The 22,732-nt window shown below is 43.1% G+C and overlaps 1 protein-coding gene across 1 annotated transcript in view; it reads left to right on the top strand.

Annotated features, from left to right (window-relative positions):
• Positions 1-560: 560 nt before the first annotated feature.
• Positions 561-22,732, top strand: part of BNC1 (basonuclin 1) — a 35,543-nt gene continuing 13,371 nt past the window's right edge. The window contains 1 exon segment of the mRNA XM_010369626.2: positions 561-729. Coding sequence (XP_010367928.2) covers positions 631-729 — 99 coding nt within the window. The 5' untranslated portion in view covers positions 561-630.

The following is a 22,732-nucleotide window of genomic DNA, read 5'->3' as shown; positions in this document are numbered from 1 at the left end:
CACCCAAGGGAAGGTGTGTGTGTGAGGGGCGGGGGGAGGGCTTGTTTGAGTTCTTAAGAAAACCTGGCGACCCCCTTTTTCCACATCCCGGGACGCTCGTCCCGCACTTTCTCGGGAATGAGGTTTCTGCAGGCGAGGGCGGCGCTGCCCTCTTCCTCGGCGGCAGTGAGACCCCGATGGCGCCCCAGGGTAGGAGGGGAGGCCGAATCATCTGAGAAGAGCGCCAGAGAACTTCAGAGCGTTTTGTCCTTCCCCGGGAGAGGCAAACACCGACACGTCTGTGTCTTTTACCAACAAGTGCCTTCAAGCCCGGCGGGGGCAGACACCTCCGCGCCGGCAGCCGGCTAGGTCTCCGCGGTCTGCGGGGGCCACGGCCTCGCCTCAGCTGCGCTGATTTAGGGCGTTATCCGGTCCCGGGGCGGGACGCGGCCTCCCGGGCGGCGCAGCAGCGCCCGCAGCGTGGGGCGACCGCGCGGTGGGCGGAGAGGGAGGGGCGGAGGGGCGTCCCCGGGGCGCAGGGGCGGGCGGGCGTGCGGGCACACGCGGCGGGGGCGGCCACCGTGCGGCGCAGCCTGGGCGCCGGGGAAGCCGCCCACTTCGCCGGGTCGGGCCCCGACGGCCGGAGCCTGGATGCGGCGTCGCCCGCCGAGCCGGGGCGGACGGGGGGCGGCCCGGGCCGGGGAGACGGGCCGGGAGCCCCAGCACGGCAGCGGTCGCAGGATGGCCGAGGTAAGCGCGGCGCCCTCCGCGGGCGTGGGGACTCTGCGCGCGGAGCAGGCGGTCCGGGACGCCGCTGGCTTCCGGCTCTCGTGGGTACCCGAGGGCCACCTCCAGAGGGCCGGCTGGCTACCTGCGCGGCAGCGCGGCGGGAGGGACTGTGGTCTCCGGCCCGGAGAGTGGGGGGTCGCTGGGACCCGTCCCCGCCCGACATCCCGGAGCCAGCGCCGGGGCAGCGGGTGCGTCGGAGGTGCAGACGGGCGAGCCTGTGGAAACTGGCGGCGGCACTCTGCGGGTACTCTACACGCCACTCCCGGCCGCCCGCACCCCGGGCTTCAGCCCAGGACGTTGGGACATGCTGTTTCCCCCTGTGGGGGTCGACCCCTTCTTTTTTTTTTTTTCTTTTACCTCAGAATTTGTGAAACAGCTGATATTTCACACTGGCCGTCTTTCTCCTCGGGGATTATTTCTCTGGCGAACGGGGCGCGCGGCAGCCTCCGGTCACTCTGAGGAGCATTGCGGAGACGCGCGGGTGGCCGTGAGAAGGTTCCCGTCCATTGCGGGACAAATCTTTTGTAGAGCAACAAGAACAACAAAAAAAACAAACTTCAAAAAACCCACAAAAACAAAAAACCCACGACTGAAAATCGCTCTTTAGACAGGTCCGGTCCGAAAGCTTCCGGGACGTGGACCGAGCGCTGACCGTGTGCGGGGCAGATTTGACCAGCTTCACGACAGACCCTGGAGTCCTTGCCGCGGCTCCGTGCGAGGTCGCCCGTCTTTCAGAAAGCGCTGGGACGGGGCTAAGGCGCTTGGGCTCCGGGGTGGAAGCCGGGCCGAGCCGTTCCGAGGTTTCCCTGGAGTGACAGGAAGTCGGCCTGGGCTGCGGAGCCCGCCGCCCTCGCCCGCTGCCTCCTTCAGGGGTTTGCCTGGAAAGCGCCGGGACGGGAAGCCCCCGGCCCCCAACTTGGAGGTCCCTTAACAGTCCGGCCCAGCCCGGCCTCGGGACCTGCGAGCGCCTCGCTCGCCCATCTCGGGAGCGCCCCGTCGGTTCCGTGCTGGGAGCCGGGCGGCGGCGGGGCTGGGGCTGCGGGCGGAGGAGGAGGCCGCTGCGGGGTCTCCCGCTGCTCCTTCGGAGCCCCAGCCCAGACCCGGAGCCCCGCCGCCGCTTGGCTTTGCCTGAACTCCTCAGGATTTGTCAGCCAGATGTGACAAGATTGTGGCGAGGCCAGTGAAGGAGATCTGATACTAATCAGCGCGTAGCTCCGAGCCAAACTTTCTCAAATGTGGTGTAGAAACATGTTCTTCTCATTTAAGGCATCTCTTTGTGGCTGCAGGGCTGCCACCGCTCCGAGTCTGACAGTTAAGTGGAATGCCATCTCCCAGCCTTAATTGTGTGAGTGAAGTTGCGTGCGTTTAGTGGGTGGGGGATCAGACGCTCGGGGGTTCGGTAAGGTCCCCTGGTTTTATGGCTGTGCTCGCCGCAGCCCTCTGAAGGCCAGGGCATTTAAATCGGCCCAGACGCCTGGTCTCAGCCAGGCCTCTGCTGTTAACACTTAAGGGGTCTAAAAGAGGCCCCACCGGTGTCCTGGGAATCCCTGTCAGAGAGAAAGAGAGAGAGAGTGCGCACGTGAGAGAGAACATGTATTGCTGCATAGGACCACAGGGCAGATGTAGCAGCAATTTTTTTAAAAATATATTCTTTTCATCAAAGCGACAAGATTTTGGCTTGACAGTAAGTGAATTGAAAAACAGCATTTGGCAGATTTTTTTTTTCGTTCGCTGTTTATTGTTTTTAATTTGCTATTCGATTTTATGGGATATCTTCATAAGATTCTAAGAGTCTTCGACCCTGAGTTTGCAAATACGTGTTTATGTATTGAAACTTTTGTTCAGTGATAGATACACTGACTCTCTTTTCAATGATCCCTTCCTAAATTCGTTGATACACATTATTAAAACCTTGTTAAAATAGTTTATGTCAAAATAAAATTTTGTACATTCTATAAAAGAACATTGCTTCAGATGTTACAAATTGTACTGGATTTGATTTGCTCTTTAAAGAGGTGTGAAAAGATAGCTTCCCCTTTTGTGATGATGAATTTTGAGAAATAACTATTCTTTTTGGCATGATCAGATGGTTAAAACGAGTAAGATACGAGTCATCACTTGATTTCTCATCTAATAAGTTTGCTAACTAATTTCACCAAGAAACTATTACTATTTCAAGTCAACTCTTGGTTGAACATGTTCCTGTTGTAGTTAAATGCTGAGATGAGGTGGTGAAATCTTCACCTAGCACACATGCTGCTCACACTTTGGGAACTCGTAATTATGTTCAGGCGTCTGCATAATTTAATTTAAATATCATCTGTACCTATAGTGTCCTTTCAGACTAGTAAGGATTTAGGGACCTTCTCCTCCTTCAGAAGGTGGTTAAAGTTGTTCTTTGGCCCTTGATATCTACCAAAATGTGAAACAGTGATCTTTTTGCTGTGGTTATAATTCACATTAGAAATATTGACTAACATGAAGTAGTTGCCTTGGAAGCGTGAGATTTACTAGAGGGCTATTCTAGTTTTTACTGCATCTCCCACATTTGCAGTTAGGCCTGCATCCCAGGCCCATGCCCACTTTCTGTACCTCAAGATCATCAGAGTGGAAAGGTGATCCAACCCGACAGATGAAAGAGAAAAGCCATACAGGTTTCCCTGTGGAACAAAATAATTGTCCCTAAGCACACATTTGTCATTTATGAATGCCTAGGGATAAGTATAAACAGGGGAACATTTTAAAAGTTCAGTTTGTCAGTAAAATTAAACTGCAGCTTAAGGAGTGGGGGGCAGAAGTGTCTTTTAGCTTCTGTATGTGGCTTTAGAAGTAATTTTGACATGGCCATTAAAAGGGATGCCCTGAAGGTTCCACAGGGTAGATTACTTACAGGAGTGTTCTTCACCCCAGGGTGAATTTTCTCTACAGATGTCATTTTAGAGTGGGTTACTTTTGTCAGAAATTGTCCTTTTTAGAAAGGGCTGAAAATACCCTAGCTAAGGTAAAATCTCAATGAGCCACCCATCTTTCTGGTATCTAAAATGAAGATTTATGGAGTTGGTACTTCTTTAAAAATTACCTAATTACAAGTATTCTGCAGAGTTTTTGTTTCTTTATTTTTGATGACTTCTCTGAGAGATGTTAAAGATAACTGGATTCTGCTCAAAAGAAGCATCTGGAAAGCGTTTCTTTTTCCTTTTAAACTGGTTTCCACCTGAAAACCTTATTTCTGCATATCTTGTCATTCTTTGAAGTGCTTTTCCTAATTCTGGAAATTCCAGGATTCCAATGTCGCACCATTTCTCTGCACAGACACATACCTATTTTAGCCAAAGAGAGTGGGTATAAACAGAGAACAGACTTGCTTCTCCAGGGTCCAATTTGAGGCTTTCTCAAACCTCACATAGTTAGTTATAGGCAAACAGACTGTCACTCTTGCCGTCCACACATGGACTCATTATTATAAACCAGCCTAACAAATCACAGGAGGACTCTGCCTTGGGGAAATGATAATTTCATTCGACTAATGTGAAACAAAAGAGAGATGGAGAAATAAAATTTGAGGGTCAGGTCCAAACAGCCCTGTCCATAGGGAAATAGTTGCCTTAGGTAAACTAATTCAGGGTTCTAACATTTTTTCATATAGTTAGATTAGTTTGGTTGTCTTCTCTTACAGATTATTTGTGTGATCCTACCAAATACTCAAACCTCAGTTTTTTTTCTAGCTGTACATCAGCTTCCAGAAGTGTTGTCCTTGTTCTGTAGTTCTCTTATTGTTTCTTGCATTATTCATTATGAAGGTACAATTTTTACACAGTCAGCTCTTAACATTTCATGATACTTAATGCTGAATTTGAAGAAAGTGATCGGGATGACATAATTAACTAAGTTTAATCTTTTCTTTTTAAAAACTTAGTTCCGAAAACCTAGTTCTTGTTAAGTCCCCAAAAGAAATGTTTTACAAATTTTTACTTAGAAATGTTCACAATTTCGTTTTTTTTTTTTTTTTTTTTTTTTTTTTTTTTTTTTTTGAGAGGGAGTCTCGCTCCGCAGTGGCCAGATCTCAGCTCACTGCAAGCTCCGCCTCCCGGGTTTACGCCATTCTCCTGCCTTAGCCTCCCGAGTAGCTGGGACTACAGGCGCCCGCCACCTCGCCCTGCTAGAGTTTTTTTTGTATTTTTTGGTAGAGACGGGGTTTCACCGTGTTAGCCGGAATGGTCTCGATCTCCTGACCTCGTGATCCGCCCGTCTCGGCCTCCCAAAGTGCTGGGATTACAGGCTTGAGCCACCGCGCCCGGCCCACAATTTCGTTTTTATTTTGTATCAGCAGCAGTAGTGAAGTTGCATTGTTCATGTAACTTAAGTAAAATTACACTAAAATGTAAGTGTTTCTGCTTTGTATTTTTTTTTCCCTCGGGCTGATTCAACTATGTTCGGAAAGTTCCCTTTACATGCAATTAATATCTTTTGGTTTTTTGTTACCAAGGGTTTCTAAAGATTACCTGTGAGGTTTCCCAAATTTAGGTTATAAAGGAAAAAATATATCCATATAATTTACACTTCTGTACAGTTCTTAAATTTTTTTAAAGAAGACTTTTGGCTTGGCTTTTAAGGTAATGTTTGCATGTTTTTCAGCTATTTTATATGTTTTCAGTTTTTAAAACTAATAATTTTAAGAAAAAAAGCTCAGACATTAAATTATTTTGGCACAGAGTTTATACTTTGATTCATAGACATCAAAAGAACCAGTATTTTCCCCATCACTGTCTTTGAACTAAGCAGCAAGAGAACACTACAGATGTGTCATGCATACTTTAAACTCACAGGTAGACTCAGCCCAGTATCTGTCACTTGAAGGAGCCCTACCTCCCACCTGCCCTTTCTCTGCCAGACCCTTCTCCATGCCCTCAGTCGTCTTTGGTCTGTTATTTCATCCTCATACTTGGAGTGAGAAGTCAGATTTTGTCCATTCTCCTTTAATGTTGTATTTATATTGCAAATGCTGTCAGGCTCCCCACATCCCTTTTCTTTTTTTTTTTTTTTTTTTTTTTTTTTTTTGCTGTATTTAAATGTTTATTCAAAATGTTTCCATTTACATAATTTGTTTCTCCTCCATGAAGGATGCCAAGGTCTTTTTTTTTTTTTTTTTTTTTTTTTTTTTTTTTTTTTTTTTTTTTTTATTATTATACTTTAAGTTCTAGGGTACATGTGCATAACGTGCAGGTTTGTTACATATGTATACCTATGCCATGTTGGTGTGCTGCACCCATCAACTCGTCAGCACCCATCAATTCATCATCTACATCATGTATAACTCCCCAATGCAATCCCTCCCTCCTCCCCCCTCCCCCCTCCCCACGATAGACCCCAGTGTGTGATGTTCCCCTTCCCGAGTCCAAGTGATCTCATTGTTCAGTTCCCACCTATGAGTGAGAACATGCGGTGTTTGGTTTTCTCTTCTTGTGATAGTTTGCTAAGAATGATGGTTTCCAGCTGCATCCATGTCCCTACAAAGGACGCAAACTCATCCTTTTTTATGGCTGCATAGTATTCCATGGTGTATATGTGCCACATTTTCTTAATCCAGTCTGTCACAGATGGACATTTGGGTTGATTCCAAGTCTTTGCTATTGTGAATAGTGCCGCAATAAACATACGTGTACATGTGTCTTTGTAGTAGAATAATTTATAATCCTTTGGGTATATACCCAGTAGTGGGATGGCTGGGTCATATGGTACATCTAGTTCTAGATCCTTGAGGAATTGCCATACTGTTTTCCATAATGGTTGAACTAGTTTACAATCCCACCAACAGTGTAAAAGTGTTCCTATTTCTCCACATCCTCTCCAACACCTGTTGTTTCCTGACTTCTTAATGATTGCCATTCTAACTGGTGTGAGATGGTATCTCATTGTGGTTTTGATTTGCATTTCTCTGATGGCCAGTGATGATGAGCATTTTTTCATGTGTCTGTTGGCTGTATGAATATCTTCTTTTGAGAAATGTCTGTTCATATCCTTTCCCCACTTTTTGATGGGGTTGTTTGTTTTTTTCTCGTATATTAGTTTGAGTTCTTTGTAGATTCTGGATATTAGCCCTTTGTCAGATGAGTAGGTTGCAAAAATTTTCTCCCATTCTGTAGGTTGCCTGTTCACTCTGATGGTAGTTTCTTTTGCTGTGCAAAAGCTCTTTAGTTTAATTAGATCCCATTTGTCAATTATGGCTTTTGCTGCCGTTGCTTTTGGTGTTTTAGACATGAAGTCCTTGCCCATGCCTATGTCCTGAATGGTACTACCTAGATTTTCTTCTAGGGTTTTTATGGTATTAGGTCTAACATTTAAGTCTCTAATCCATCTTGAATTAATCTTCGTATAAGGGGTAAGGAAAGGATCCAGTTTCAGCTTTCTACTTATGGCTAGCCAATTTTCCCAGCACCATTTATTAAATAGGGAATCCTTTCCCCATTTCTTGTTTCTCTCAGGTTTGTCAAAGATCAGATGGCTGTAGATGTGCGGTATTATTTCTGAGGACTCTGTTCTGTTCCATTGGTCTATATCTCTGTTTTGGTACCAGTACCATGCTGTTTTGGTTACTGTAGCCTTGTAGTATAGTTTGAAGTCAGGTAGCGTGACGCCTCCAGCTTTGTCCTTTTGACTTAGGATTGTCTTGGCAATGCGGGCTCTTTTTTGGTTCCATATGAACTTTAAAGCAGTTTTTTCCAATTCTGTGAAGAAAGTCATTGGTAGCTTGATGGGGATGGCATTGAATCTATAAATAACCTTGGGGAGTATGGCCATTTTCACGATATTGATTCTTCCTATCCGTGAGCATGGTATGTTCTTCCATTTGTTTGTGTCCTCTTTGATTTCACTGAGCAGTGGTTTGTAGTTCTCCTTGAAGAGGTCCTTTACATCCCTTGTAAGCTGGATTCCTAGGTATTTTATTCTCTTTGAAGCAATTGTGAATGGAAGTTCATTCCTGATTTGGCTCTCTGCTTGTCTGTTGCTGGTGTATAAGAATGCTTGTGATTTTTGCACATTAATTTTGTATCCTGAGACTTTGCTGAAGTTGCTTATCAGCTTAAGGAGATTTTGGGCTGAGACGATGGGGTTTTCTAAATATACAATCATGTCATCTGCAAACAGGGACAATTTGACTTCTTCTTTTCCTAACTGGATACCCTTGATTTCTTTCTCTTGCCTGATTGCCCTAGCCAGAACTTCCAACACTATGTTGAATAGGAGTGGTGAGAGAGGGCATCCCTGTCTTGTGCCAGTTTTCAAAGGGAATTTTTCCAGTTTTTGCCCATTCAGTATGATATTAGCTGTGGGTTTGTCATAAATAGCTCTTATTATTTTGAGGTACGTTCCATCAATACCGAATTTATTGAGCGTTTTTAGCATGAAGGGCTGTTGAATTTTGTCAAAAGCCTTTTCTGCATCTATTGAGACAATCATGTGGTTCTTGTCTTTGGTTCTGTTTATATGCTGGATTACGTTTATTGATTTGCGAATGTTGAACCAGCCTTGCATCCCAGGGATGAAGCCCACTTGATCATGGTGGATAAGCTTTTTGATGTGCTGCTGAATCCGGTTTGCCAGTATTTTATTGAGGATTTTTGCATCAATGTTCATCAGGGATATTGGTCTAAAATTCTCTTTTTTTGTTGTGTCTCTGCCAGGCTTTGGTATCAGGATGATGTTGGCCTCATAAAATGAGTTAGGGAGGATTCCCTCTTTTTCTATTGATTGGAATAGTTTCAGAAGGAATGGTACCAGCTCCTCCTTGTACCTCTGGTAGAATTCAGCTGTGAATCCATCTGGTCCTGGACTTTTTTTGGTGGGTAGGCTATTAATTGTTGCCTCAATTTCAGAGCCTGCTATTGGTCTATTCAGGGATTCAACTTCTTCCTGGTTTAGCCTTGGGAGAGTGTAAGTGTCCAGGAAATTATCCATTTCTTCTAGATTTTCTAGTTGATTTGCGTAGAGGCGTTTATAGTATTCTCTGATGGTAGTTTGTATTTCTGTGAGGTCAGTGGTGATATCCCCTTTATCATTTTTTATTGCATCTATTTGATTCCTCTCTCTTTTTTTCTTTATTAGCCTTGCTAGCGGTCTGTCAATTTTGTTGATCTTTTCAAAAAACCAACTCCTGGATTCATTGATTTTTTGGAGGGTTTTTTGTGTCTCTATCTCCTTCAGTTCTGCTCTGATCTTAGTTATTTCTTGCCTTCTGCTAGCTTTTGAATGTGATTGCTCTTGCCTCTCTAGTTCTTTTAATTGTGATGTTAGAGTGTCAATTTTAGATCTTTCCTGCTTTCTCTTGTGGGCATTTAGTGCTATAAATTTCCCTCTACACACTGCTTTAAATGTGTCCCAGAGATTCTGGTATGTTGTATCTTTGTTCTCATTGGTTTCAAAGAACATCTTTATTTCCGCTTTCATTTCGTTATGTACCCAGTAGTCATTCAGGAGCAGGTTGTTCAGTTTCCATGTAGTTGAGCGGTTTTGATTGAGTTTCTTAGTCCTGAGTTCTAGTTTGATTGCACTGTGGTCTGAGAGACAGTTTGTTATAATTTCTGCTCTTTTACATTTGCTGAGGAGTACTTTACTTCCAATTATGTGGTCAATTTTGGAATAAGTGCGATGTGGTGCTGAGAAGAATGTATATTCTGTTGATTTGGGGTGGAGAGTTCTATAGATGTCTATTAGGTCCGCTTGGTGCAGAGATGAGTTCAATTCCTGGATATCCTTGTTAACTTTCTGTCTCGTTGATCTGTCTAATGTTGACAGCGGAGTGTTGAAGTCCCCCATTATTATTGTATGGGAGTCTAAGTCTCTTTGTAAGTCTCTAAGGACTTGCTTTATGAATCTGGGTGCTCCTGTATTGGGTGCATATATATTTAGGAGAGTTAGCTCTTCCTGTTGAATTGATCCCTTTACCATTATGTAATGGCCTTCTTTGTCTCTTTTGATCTTTGATGGTTTAAAGTCTGTTTTATCAGAGACTAGGATTGCAACCCCTGCTTTTTTTTGTTCCCCATTTGCTTGGTAGATCTTCCTCCATCCCTTTATTTTGAGCCTATGTATGTCTCTGCATGTGAGATGGGTCTCCTGAATACAGCAGACTGATGGGTCTTGACTCTTTATCCAGTTTGCCAGTCTGTGTCTTTTAATTGGAGCATTTAGTCCATTAACATTTAAGGTTAATATTGTTATGTGTGAACTTGATCCTGCCATTATGATATTAACTGGTTATTTTGCTCGTTAGTTGATGCAGTTTCTTCCTAGCCTCGATGGTCTTTACATTTTGCCAAGTTTTTGCGATGGCTGGTACCGGTTGTTCCTTTCCATGTTTAGGGCTTCCTTCAGGGTCTCTTGTAAGGCAGGCCTGGTGGTGACAAAATCTCTAAGCATTTGCTTATCTGTAAAGGATTTTATTTCTCCTTCACTTATGAAACTTAGTTTGGCTGGATATGAAATTCTGGGTTGAAAATTCTTTTCTTTAAGAACGTTGAATATTGGCCCCCACTCTCTTCTGGCTTGTAGAGTTTCTGCCGAGAGATCTGCTGTTAGTCTGATGGGCTTCCCTTTGTGGGTGACCCGACCTTTCTCTCTGGCTGCCCTTAAGATTTTTTCCTTCATTTCAACTTTGGTGAATCTGGCAATTATGTGTCTTGGAGTTGCTCTTCTGGAGGAGTATCTTTGTGGCGTTCTCTGTATTTCCTGAATTTGAATGTTGGCCTGCCCTACTAGGTTGGGGAAGTTCTCCTGGATGATATCCTGAAGAGTGTTTTCCAGCTTGGTTCCATTTTCCCCCTCACTTTCAGGCACCCCAATCAGACGTAGATTTGGTCTTTTTACGTAATCCCATACTTCTTGCAGGCTTTGCTCATTTCTTTTTCTTCTTTTTTCTTTTGGTTTCTCTTCTCGCTTCATTTCATTCATTTGATCTTCAATCGCTGATACTCTTTCTTCCAGTTGATCGAGTCGGTTACTGAAGCTTGTGCATTTGTCACGTATTTCTCGTGTCATGGTTTTCATCTCTGTCATTTCGTTTATGATCTTCTCTGCATTAATGAGTCTAGCTGTCAATTCTTCCACTCTTTTTTCAAGATTTTTAGTTTCTTTGCGCTGGGTACGTAATTCCTCCTTTAGCTCTGATAAGTTTGATGGACTGAAGCCTTCTTCTCTCCTCTCGTCAAAGTCATTCTCTGACCAGCTTTGATCCGTTGCTGGTGATGGGCTGCGCTCCTTTGCAGGGGGAGATGCGCTCTTATTTTTTGAATTTCCAGCTTTTCTGCCCTGCTTCTTCCCCATCTTTGTGGTTTTATCTGTCTCTGGTCTTTGATGGTGGTGACGAACTGATGGGGTTTCGGTATAGGTGTCCTTCCTGTTTGATAGTTTTCCTTCTGACAGTCAGAAGGACTCTCTGTTGGTCTGTTGGAGATTGCTTGAGGTCCACTCCAGACCCTGTTTGCCTGGGTATCAGCAGCAGAGGTTGCCGAAGATAGAATATTGCTGAACAGCGAGTGTACCTGTCTGATTCTTCCTTTGGAAGTGTCCTCTCAGGGGTGTACTCCACCCTGTGAGGTGTGGGGTGTCAGACTGCCCCTAGTGGGGGATTTCTCCCAGCTAGGCTACTCAGGGGTCAGGGACACACCTGAGCAGGCAGTCTGTCCGTTCTCAAATCTCAACCTCCGCGTTGGGAGATCCGCGGCTCTCCCCAAAGCTGTCAGACAGAGTCGTTCGCGTCTGCACCGGCTCCCGCTACTTCCCCTGTTGGTCTTCAGCTGTGCGCTGTCCCCAGAGGTGGAGACTACAGAGACAGGCAGGCTTCCTTGAGCTGCTGTGAGCTCCACCCAGTTCGAGCTTCCCAGCGGCTTTGTTTACCTACTTAAGCCTCAGCAATGGCGGGCGCCCCTCCCCCAGCCTCGCTGCTGCCTTGCGGATAGATCGCGGCAGACTGCTGTGTTAGCAGTGAGGGAGGCTTCGTGGGCGTGGGACCCTCCCGGCCAGGTGTGGGATATATTCTCCTGGAATGCCTGTATGCTTACAGCGCAGTATTGGGGTGGGAGTTACCCGATTTTCCAGGTGTTGTGTGTCTCAGTTCCCCTGGCTAGGAAAACGGATCCCCTTCCCCCTTGCGCTTCCAGGTGAGGCGATGCCTCGCCCTGCTTCAGCTCTCGCTGGTCAGGCTGCAGCAGCTGACCAGCACCGATTGTCCGGCACTCCCTAGTGAGATGACCCCAGTACCTCAGTTGAAAATGCAGAAATCACCGGTCTTCTGTGTCGCTCGCGCTGGGAGTTGGAGACTGGAGTTGTTCCTATTCGGCCATCTTGCTCCGCCCCCCCCCCCACATCCCTTTTCAAACATGCTTGTGGTAAACAGTACCTCCCCATTGTTTAAAAAGCTAATGATCCTATGAACCCAATAAAGAGACTCCTGGCTGCCCATCTGGACAGCCCAGGCCCACCTTATGTTGTCTCAAGGTAGGTCTCACTGCCCATAACAGACCTGTGCTCTGTGGCCCAGGCTCCTTGGCCTGACACATAGGTACATGGTAAGCTTTACTTTGTACCTAGGCTTGTGGTATTTCCTACATGCACTCACTGATGAGAGCATGCCTTTTTCCTGGAGGAAGCCCTGTCTGGCCTCCCTGTACAACCTTGACTTCTCCATTTCTCCTGTCTCACTCAGACTATTTAATTTGGGGGAGAGTAGGAGTTTGACTTATTTTATTTTTTTCACTTTTTATTTTAGAATTATTTCAAACAATCAAAATTAGAATTGCTTAATGAAACTTGGTAATATGTGCTTGGGGATTCAACAGTTATCAACTTTGGGCCAGTCTCATTTCATCTATATTTCCTACCCATTCTCCCCATTGTAACCAACACTGGATTACTTTAAAGCAAATCCTAGGCATTGTATAATTGCATTCATATATATTGTAATATGAGGCTCTAAAATGCAAAGGCTCTTTTTTAAAAAACCAGAGCAATATGCCATAGAGCACCTAAAACATTAACAATAACTGTAATGTCATTTAATTTCCAATTAGTATTCAGATTTCCTTGATTACCTGATAAACTTTATATTACAGTTGGTTTCTTCAAATCAGGATTCAAGTAAGGTCCATACATTGTCTTTTTTAATATATAGGTTCATACTTTACTTTTCTCCTTGCAATTTATTTGTTGAAAAAGCTGGATCATTTGTCCTGTAGAGTGCCCCCTGGTCTGAATTTCAATTATTATTTCCTTGTAGTATCATTTAAACATTGCTCTATCTCCTGTATGTTCTTCGATTGGAGTTGAGTAAGAGGCTTGATCCAATTCAGGTTTGAACTTTTTTGTCGGCAACACCAGATGTGTGGTGGGATGTATCCTTCAGTCCAGAGGCAAATGGCCTGGTTGTCGTATTTTTCATTAGGAGTTGTGGAATGGTGATACTCTAGTTCTTCATTTATTTGATTCACATTCAGAGAGAAACTTTGTCTCATCAATGATTTTTTTATCCTGAAATACGGGTTATATAGCAAAGGATACATACTTGATTCTTTTCCTTTGTTTACCAGTTTTCAGAATAGTTAGTTGGTTTCCTAGCATTTTCTAAAGGTGGCCAATGAGTTTTGTTTGTTTTGTGTATATTTTGAATTTCTAGATTTTAACACAGTGAATGACTCATGCTAATTTTTGACAAATCATATTCTCTACTCTGCTGTTTTTGACCAACCCAGTTGTGTGATTTTTCTTGCAGTCATGAAAGTCTTCCTAGAGTCAGACACTGGGAGTTACTCATCTTTATATCTCCATGAAGCTCCCCATGGTTACCAAGTACATGCTAGATGCTTTTGAAACAAATAAAAACTTTGTTAAATAAATGATTATCATTTGGTGAAACTATTAATGTAAGATGATGGCATGATGTGTTGAGTGTCTGCCCCATGTGTGTTTCTCAAGGTCAGCTAAAGTCCGACACTGTCGTCTGCAGATAAGCTGCCTCACATTAAAGAACTTGATGGGTTTCACCTCTCTTCTTCCCGGTTGTTCTTATTACCTATTTGGCAAAGGGTGATACTATTTTTCAGAATCCTAGTTGTACCTCTATGGGTTTGCATATGTAAGAAAAACAATGGGAAACTTAAAAAGTGAAAGAAGTGAGTGAGAAGTGAGAGATGGGAAGGTAAGGAGAAAACAAAAAATCCAGTTCTAATAAGAAAAGTGAGAAGCGCAGAGGCAGAGCAGTTGCAAAGAGCAGTTGGTTAGAGAACTAACTCCCACCTTTGAATGATGCAGTTTCCTAAACCAGGAAGGCTAGCTCTGCAGCCACAGAAAGAGTAAGAATGACAATTTCATAACAGGCTAAGTGAAGCCAGGCTCTCCACCTAGACACCAAAAAGGTGGCCCGGCTGCTTTAAAAGATGTCTTGCTTCATGTGTCCTGATTGTCAGTTTTCGATATGCATGTTAGCAACAATTATCTATATTCAACATTTAAAAAGTACTACTTAGAAAAAACTGGCCAGGTGTGGTGGCTCACGCCTGTAATCCTAGCACTTTGGGAGGCCAGAGTGGGTGGATCATGAGATCAGGAGACAGAGACCATCTTGACTAACATGGTTGAAACCCCATCTCTACTGAAAATACAGAAAATTAGGCGGGTGTGGTGGCATGCACCTGTAGTCCCAGCTACTCAGGAGGCTGAGGCAGGAGAATTACTTGAACCCAGGAGGCAGAGGTTGTAGTGAGCCAAGATCGCACCACGGCACTCCAGCCTGGGCAACACAGCGAGACTCTGTCTCCAAAAAGAGATAAAAAAGAAGAAACGGAATCAGAAGTTCAAGACCAGCCTAAGGAACATAGTGAGACCCCCGTCTCTACGAAAAACATTTTTTTTTAAATTAGCTGGTTATGGTGACATGCGCCTATGTGGGGTTTGGGAGGGTGACTAAAGTGGGAGGATCCCTTGAGCCCGGGAAGTAGAGACTGCTGTGAACAGTGATCACTGTCCTCCAGCCTGGGTGACAAAACAAGACCCTGTCTCAAGAAAATCCTGAAGCATTTTAATTATAAAGCTTGGTGGCTTTTAAAAAGTGATTTATGGTTTGCCAGACTGGGTTGTTTAATTTCAAGTTGAAGAGTTACAATTTTTTCCACTGAGAATCTGGCATAGCCTTAGAATCTCACACATAAGAGAGGACCACAGACTCTAAACTTAACTTCGGTAATCTGTACTAGTGAGTCATTTTCCACATGGTTTTTACATGGCCCTCTCCACAGTCAACAGGAAGATCAGTGTGTAAACTAGGAACTGCATTCGGCTGCAAATTAAAAGAATTCCTAAATAATAGTTGCTACCCTTTCTTCTCAGGCATCCTTAGGGCATGACCTTGGTGTTGCCTCATAGTCACAAAATGCTATCTGAGCTCCTGCCATCAGATTCTTGTTCAAAGAAAGAGGAAGAGGGAAAGGCAGACAGGTCTTACAGTAGAGTCAGCTGCTATTTATGAGGAGTTTTCTATAATACTTCACCCAACAACTTGTATTGTATACCATTGGTCAGTACTTAAGTCACTTGACCACCAACTGAGACTTGGAAGTTAAAGTTCTTTTTACTAAGGCATATTGGGGAAAAAGGTGACTGGGGGAAAAAGATTAATAATCAGTAAGCATAGTACAGTTCTCTCATAGATTTATTCAATCATTCATTTACTTTCTCAAATAATATCAATGGAGGGCTTACCAAGTATCAGCCTCAGTGCTAGGTGTTGGTTTGGAGTTCTAGTTGTTTCATTGCCTCTTCCAGGAATGATTCATTGTGAAGCAGCTTTTATAGGGGCTTTTACCTAGATATTTTTGGTAGCTCTGTGCAGAGGCGGACCACCAGAGCCCAGAAGACCGAAGAACTTACTTGTTGTGGGTCTTCACTGTTTTGATCGATCACTTCAGCTCACGATCTGTGTATCCTCCTTAATATGGCTAACAGGCCTTTGAGGTAGGCATGAGCAGGTTTCCAGCCCATGTTATAGCCAAAGGCACCAAGGCATGGAGCTGAAGTTTTTACGTGGCTTAACTGGAAGTAAGACATAGGTTGAGGCCAATCCTAGGTTTTACTACCTCTCAGTGAAAGGTGCCCAGTGAGGTAAAGGGGAAGGAGCTCAGGGTCCTCAGCCCTGCAACCAGAGGTATTTTTTAACAGGGAGATTATATTCATTTCATACCTTAAAGAGGAAGGAGCTCAGACTCCCCAGCCCTGCAACCAGAGGTATCCTTTTAACAGGGAGATTATATTCATTTCATACCTTAAAAAAAAAAAAAAAAAAAGCTTACTGTTAAAATCCAGACTCCTTCACCTGCCCCACAAGGCCCTATGCAGAGTGGTCTCTGTCACCTCTCTTATTCCCATTTTTTGCTAATAGCCTCACCAACTTCACTCCAGCTACATTGGCCCCTTAACTGTTCCTTGAACACCCCAGTCTCTATTGCGCCTCAGAGCCTTTGCACTTGCTATGCCTTCTCCCTTAAATACTTTCTCTCTCTCCAGTCTGCACATGACCAACTTGGGACTCAGTTCACATGTTACCTCCTCAAAGATTCTTGGTGATGACTCAATCTTAAAGATTCTTACTCCTATCCCTATCCCTCCATGCCATCCAGTTAAATCACTAGCATAGCTTTCTTCTTAGTTCTTTTTTATTTTTTGAGATGGAGTCTCTGTCACCCAGACTGGAGTGCAGTGGCGCAATCTCGTCTCACTGCAACCTCCGCCTCCTGGGTTCAAGCGATTCTCCTGCCTCAGCCTCCCAAGTAGCTGAGATTACAGGCATGCGCCACCATGCCTGGCTAATTTTTGTGTTTTTAGTAGAGATGGGGTTTTACCATGTTGGCCAATCTGGTCCTGAACCCCTGACTTCAGTTGATCCACCTGCCTCAGCCTCCCAAAGTGCTGAGATTACAGGCGTGAGCCACCGCGCCCAGCGTCGTCTTAGTTCTTTCATAGCACTTGCCTTACTCTGAAATGATACTGTTTGTTGTTCATTTCCTGTCTCTTCCCTCTAGAATATAAGCTCCTTGAAGGTAGGGACCTTATCAGTTTTGTTCAACATTTTAGTCTCTAGAATTTAGAACAATGCCTGGCTCATAAATGCACAGTAAATACTTATTCAATGAATGAAATTTTACTGTGTGGAACTTTTAATGTCCTCATCTGCAGAATGTGTATAATAATACCTAACTCTGAAAGTGGTTGTAGGAATTAAATGAAACCATAAATATAACTGTAGTTAGCACCAAATAGTGATATTTCAAGTTGTAATCCTCCTCTGGTATCCAAATTTGAGACCATCCCAGTAGCCTATAAGTTCTTCACCTTCTTCATCTATAAAATGGGGATAGTAATACCTAACCTCCCTGGGTAGTTGTGAGAAAGAAATGAAATGATACAGGTACACTGATTAGTACAGTGTGTCTCACATGTAATTAATAAATGCTCAATAAGGCTACCAACTGTGTGACCCTGGGCATGTTACAAATCTTGCAAATTTAAGTTTCTGAGAATAATTCTGTCCTCACAGCACTGTAGTGAGGTTTAAAATAGATTACATGTTAAACATGAACTTTACCATGTCAAAAAAGCAGATGCTGGAAGGTTGGCTAACCATTGGACTCAGCTTTGTCCAATAGAGCTTTCTGTGATGATGGAAATGTTGTATATCTCCACTGTCCAATAGAGTAGCCACTACCTACACGTTGCTCCTCTGCACCTGAAATGTGGCTAGTGTGACCAAGGAACCGAATTTTACATTTTATTTATTTATTTATTTATTTTGAGACAGAGTCTCGCTCTGTTGCCCAGGCTGGAGTGCAGTTGCGCGATCTCAGCTCACTGCAAGCTCCGCCTCCTGGGTTCACGCCATTCTCCTGCCTCAGCCTTCCCAGTACTTGGGACTACAGGTGCCTGCCACCATGCCTGGCTAATTTTTTGGGGTTTCACCGTGTTAGCCAGGATGATCTCGATCTCCTGACCTTGTGGTCTGCCTGCCTTGGCCTCCCGAAGTGCTGGGGTTACAGACGTGAGCCACTGCGCCCAGCCATTTTATTTGATTTTAATTAACACAAATGATTCCCCTCAAAGGGCCAGTGCTGTGAATCTGGGAACCCCAAAATTCCCTCTTCCCCTTACCACTTACTCCCCCAGGAATATCTCCCTAGGTTTATCTTCAGTGAAATGAAAGTATATGCACATACTAGAGATGAAAACAGCCTTGAACTAAACAGTTTTTATTCTGAGCTCAATAATGCAAATCCCATGAGAGGCTACTCTGTCCAGCACTGAGTATCTGGGTATATACCCAACCATGCCTAGCCCGACTGCTTCCAGGAATTCAACTCAGCATCTCCTGACAAGAGGCCTGTGGTAGCATCTCCTCAAGCCGAAGGTAGAACAGCGTGTCTGAGAGACGAAATGGGTCCAGGAGCCTGCCTAAAAACTAGGTCATAACTTTCTATCCCAAGACTGCAAAACCCAATCTTCCGTCACATATTAGGTGTGTCAGTAGTTTTTAGATGAATGAGAAAATGATAGTTACAGAAAAGCAAGCCAGGATTTTGAATGTTGATTTGTAGCACAAAAGTGACTAATAACAATTCTGAAATAGTCTAATTAAGATGAGTGCGTTAAAAAGCAATAATCATGTCTTGATGAGTTCAGAATGTTGTAAACATCTGCTTTATGTTTCTGAAGAATGGAACTAGAATGGATTCCAAAGGATATACATTTTAAGAGTTTTCCGTTTTGATTTACATGAGTGCTTTTTGTCCTGTAATTAGAATATTTTCGTTTAATTTCATTTTAGAAGTTTTCATTTATCTTTAGATAATGGTGCTGTAATTTTACTATGTCATGGAGTTCTAAGATGGGTGGAAAAACCCAAGGGCCTTGATATTGGAAGTTTTCTTACACACTATAATTAGCTTTTTTAGTTCATAAATAATTCCTCTGAGATTTATTTCCATAGATGTTTAATGAGCTTTGTTAAGCCTTATTCAAATGGGTTCATGGAGAACCACAAGAATATTTCTCATAAAGCTGCATTCATTCATTGAATTATAGACAAAATTACTTAAAATGTCCTGAAATGAAAGCTAAAATTGTCCCCAAACTAAAACTATGGGCCCCAAATGCCCATGAGGGTGGTATAGGCCCCCCCCAAGGGCATTTGGCAGTGTCTGGAGACATTTTTGGTGGTCACAACTGGAGGGGAGGGTGTAACTGGCATATGGTTTGTAGCAGTCAGGGATGCTGACCAGACATCATACATTGCACAGAACAGCCCCCCCACCACAAGCATTATCCAGCCAAAATGTCAGTAGTGCCAAAGTTGAGAAAACCTGACCTAGGTGACAAGAGATGCAAAATATAAGTTTCAGTATTAATCTCTGAAATGTGCTTGGAATTGTTCCCTTTGTGGTTTTGCTGTGCTGAACCTGAGACAGTCACCTAGCTTCCTGGGTTGCATGAGCCTTTTGAGCAGAGTCTTCAGGGAGTAGAGGAAGCATGTGCTTAAGGACATCTCTACTTCTGGTTAAAGCAGGTTTTATTTTCCAAATAAGCAAAATGTGAATTTACTCATATAGTTCCAGCATCTTGTTTTTAGAGTGAATGGGGCCTGGTGCACTGGCTCACACCTATAATTCCAGCACTTTGGGAGGCCGAGGCAGGTGGATCATCTAAGGTCAGGAGTTAGAGACCAGGCTGGCCAACATGGCGAAACCTGTCTCTACTAAAAATACAAAAAAAAAAAAAAAGCCAGGTTGTGGTGGTGCTTGCCTGTAATACCAACTACTCAGGAGGCTGAGGCACAAGAATCACTTGAACGTGGGAGGCAGAGGTTGCAGTGAGTCGAGATTGTGCCACTTCACTCCGGCCTGGGCAATAGAGTGAGACTCCGTCTCAAAATAAATAAATAAATAAATAAATAAATAAATAAATAAATAAAAATTTTAACAAAAGGAATGGCATTTTGAGGGGTATAATCCAAAATAAGAACCTTTCTCCCTTTTAAAAATTTTCTGTAAAATGATATTTATAGAATCAAGATTGTGAAATATTTCACAGGTTTAATACTGGTGCTATTGGGAATGTAGCAATAATTGGTTCATCTGTGAGCTGATGTTCAGAGGGTTGCAGCCAAGTTTGAGATGCTGGACAACATTTTAGGTGTACTACAAACTAAGTTAATGGTGCCTTTTAGAATTTTGTTTTGACAATGTGTAATGTAAATTCAACCATCATTCACTTTTATCCTTTAACTTACATTCAAGGTAACTATATAATTATGTATATAGGTATACTTATATAGATGTAAACTGTTCATGTATTTAACACATTTGTATGTGTATATACAAGTAGAAACTCTGTAACCAAAAAGTGAAATAATTTCTGTCATTAGAACAGTGTTTCTTGATTTTTTTTCCATCAACCTCCACACCTAAGGAGATTTTAGATATTGTTTCCTAATTGTGCCTCTCCAATGAAATTTTAGTATCACACCATTGCGATACAGGTTTATGTATGTATGTACATCTGTATTTATACATAGAGTAATTCTTTCACCCCCCCCAAGACCAATTTTTATTCATTTGGGGATGATAGCATCACCCTTGAGAATGCATGCATTATTAAAGTGAGACAGTGTAATCACATGGAGTTCTTTTTATTATACTGTACAGTTTACAAGAGCAAAACCTTTTCTCCCACATCTCCTGTTTTTTGGTAGCCTCTTGAATGGATTAGGTAATGCTGTTGCTGTTTACTGTACACCTCAGTTATGAACAGCCCTATTCCACATCACCTGAAAATGCCTAGCTGCAGCTGTGTTCAAACCCGTTCTAGTCCAAAATAAATGGTAGAGGACAGTCAAATCATGAAAACTTTAACCTGCATTTAAGCAGGGTCACTCATTTTTTTGTTTTGTTTTTTTGAGGCAGAGTCTTGCTCTGTTTCCCAGGCTGCAACCCCTACCTCCCAGGTTCAAGTGATTCTCCTGCCTCAGCCTCCTGAGTAGCTGGGACTACAGGTGCATGCCAACACACCTGGCTAAATGTTGTATTTTTGGTAGAGACAGGGTTTCACGATGTTGGCCAGGCTGGTCTTGAATTCCTGACCTCAGGTGATCTGCCCACCTCGGCCTCCCAGAATGCTAGGATTATAGGCATGAGCCACTGCGCCCAGTCTGTGTTTTAATAACATTTTTATTGGGATGTGATTGACATACCATAAAATTAACTTATAGATTGTACAGTGGAGTGACTTTTAGTATATTCACAGAGTTGTGCAGCTATCAGTACTATCTAATTTTAGAACATTTTCATCACTTCAAAAAGAAACCGTGGTCAAAATTTGAAACTTCTGTGCTTCAAAGGATACCATCGAGAAAGCGAGATAACCCAAGGATGGGAGAAAGTGTATGCAAATCATGTATCTGGTAATGCACGTGTATCTAGAATATATAAGGGTCTTGTATAACTAAATACGAAAAAGACAAACAACCCAATTTAAAAATAGGCAAAAGATCTGAAGAGACATGTCTCCAGGGAAGTCATACAAATGGCCAATAAACACATGAAAAGATGCTGAGCACCATTCGCCATCAGGGGAATGCAAATCAAAACCATAATGAGATCCCACCCACAGTCACTAGGATGGCTCTAATCAAAAAGACAGACAATAACAAGTGTTGAGGATGTGGAGAAATTGGAACCCTCATATGCTGCTGGTGAGAATGTAAAATGATACAGCTGCTTTGGAAAAGTTTGGCAGTTTGTTAAAAAGTTAAACAAGAGTTACTGTGCAATCCAGTAGTTCTCTTCTTAGGACTATACCCAAGAGAAATGAAAACATGTGTCTACCATATTCTTGTACATGTTCCTTTTGGGGAAGATGAAGATGTTCCAAAATTAGATTGTGATGATGGTTGCATAACTCTGTGAATATGCTAAAAGTCGTTGAATTGTACACTTTTAACAGGTGAGTTATATATTTGTGAATCGTATCTCAATAAAGCTGTTTTTCTCAAAGATGGAAACAAACCAAACAAGAACACACTCTCTCCAACTACTACCCACTAGCAGTCACTTCTTATCCATACCCCACTCTCCACAGCCCCAGGTAACTACTAATCTGGTTTCTGCCTTTATCAATTGGACTGTTCTTGACATTTCATGTAAATGGAATCATACAATCCGTGACTTTGGTGCCTGACTTCTTTCACTTAGTACATATATTTTCAAAGATCATCCATGTTGCACCGTGTATTAGTATTTCATTACTTTTTATTGTTCAATAGTACCCAATTGAGTGGATATATCACATTTTGTTTATCTGTTCATCAGTTGATGGATGTTGGGGTTGTTTCTACTTTTTGGCTGTTGCGAATAATGCTGCTACGAGCATTCATATACAAGTTTTTGTGGACATATGTTTTTGGTTATTTTGGGTATATACCTAGGAGTGAATTTCTGGGTCATATAGTAACTCTATGTTTAACTTTCTGAGGAACTGCCAGAATGTTTTCCAAAGTGGCTGTACCATTTTACAATCCCACCAGCAACCAATTTTGAAGTGCAGACTGATCACATACTCCTTAAAATGAATTTCCCAAGTCTTCAGCTAGATTCTCCCTTCCTTCTCCCCAATGCAGGCCACATAGTCCCTTGATTGGCAGATTAGAGGTTTAAACCCTTAATTGTAAGGCTTTTTTATCCCTCCTCCAGATGCTCTTGCATGCGCATGCGCGCGCGCGCGCGCACACACGCACACACACACACTTCCCAGTTTCAAGACTCTCATGAATCATACAAATTCTACCCAGCAGCTCTTCCCAGAAACCTCACTGACAAAGCTGCTTTGAGGGCTTTTTCTGTTTAATAATAGATTATATTCTTCAGGACTGTATCTC

Source organism: Rhinopithecus roxellana, chromosome 5 (genome assembly GCF_007565055.1).
Source record: "Rhinopithecus roxellana isolate Shanxi Qingling chromosome 5, ASM756505v1, whole genome shotgun sequence".
Taxonomy (NCBI): domain Eukaryota; kingdom Metazoa; phylum Chordata; class Mammalia; order Primates; family Cercopithecidae; genus Rhinopithecus; species Rhinopithecus roxellana.
Note: the sequence above shows the minus strand (reverse complement) of the source record. Positions and strands in the feature narration are given on the sequence as shown.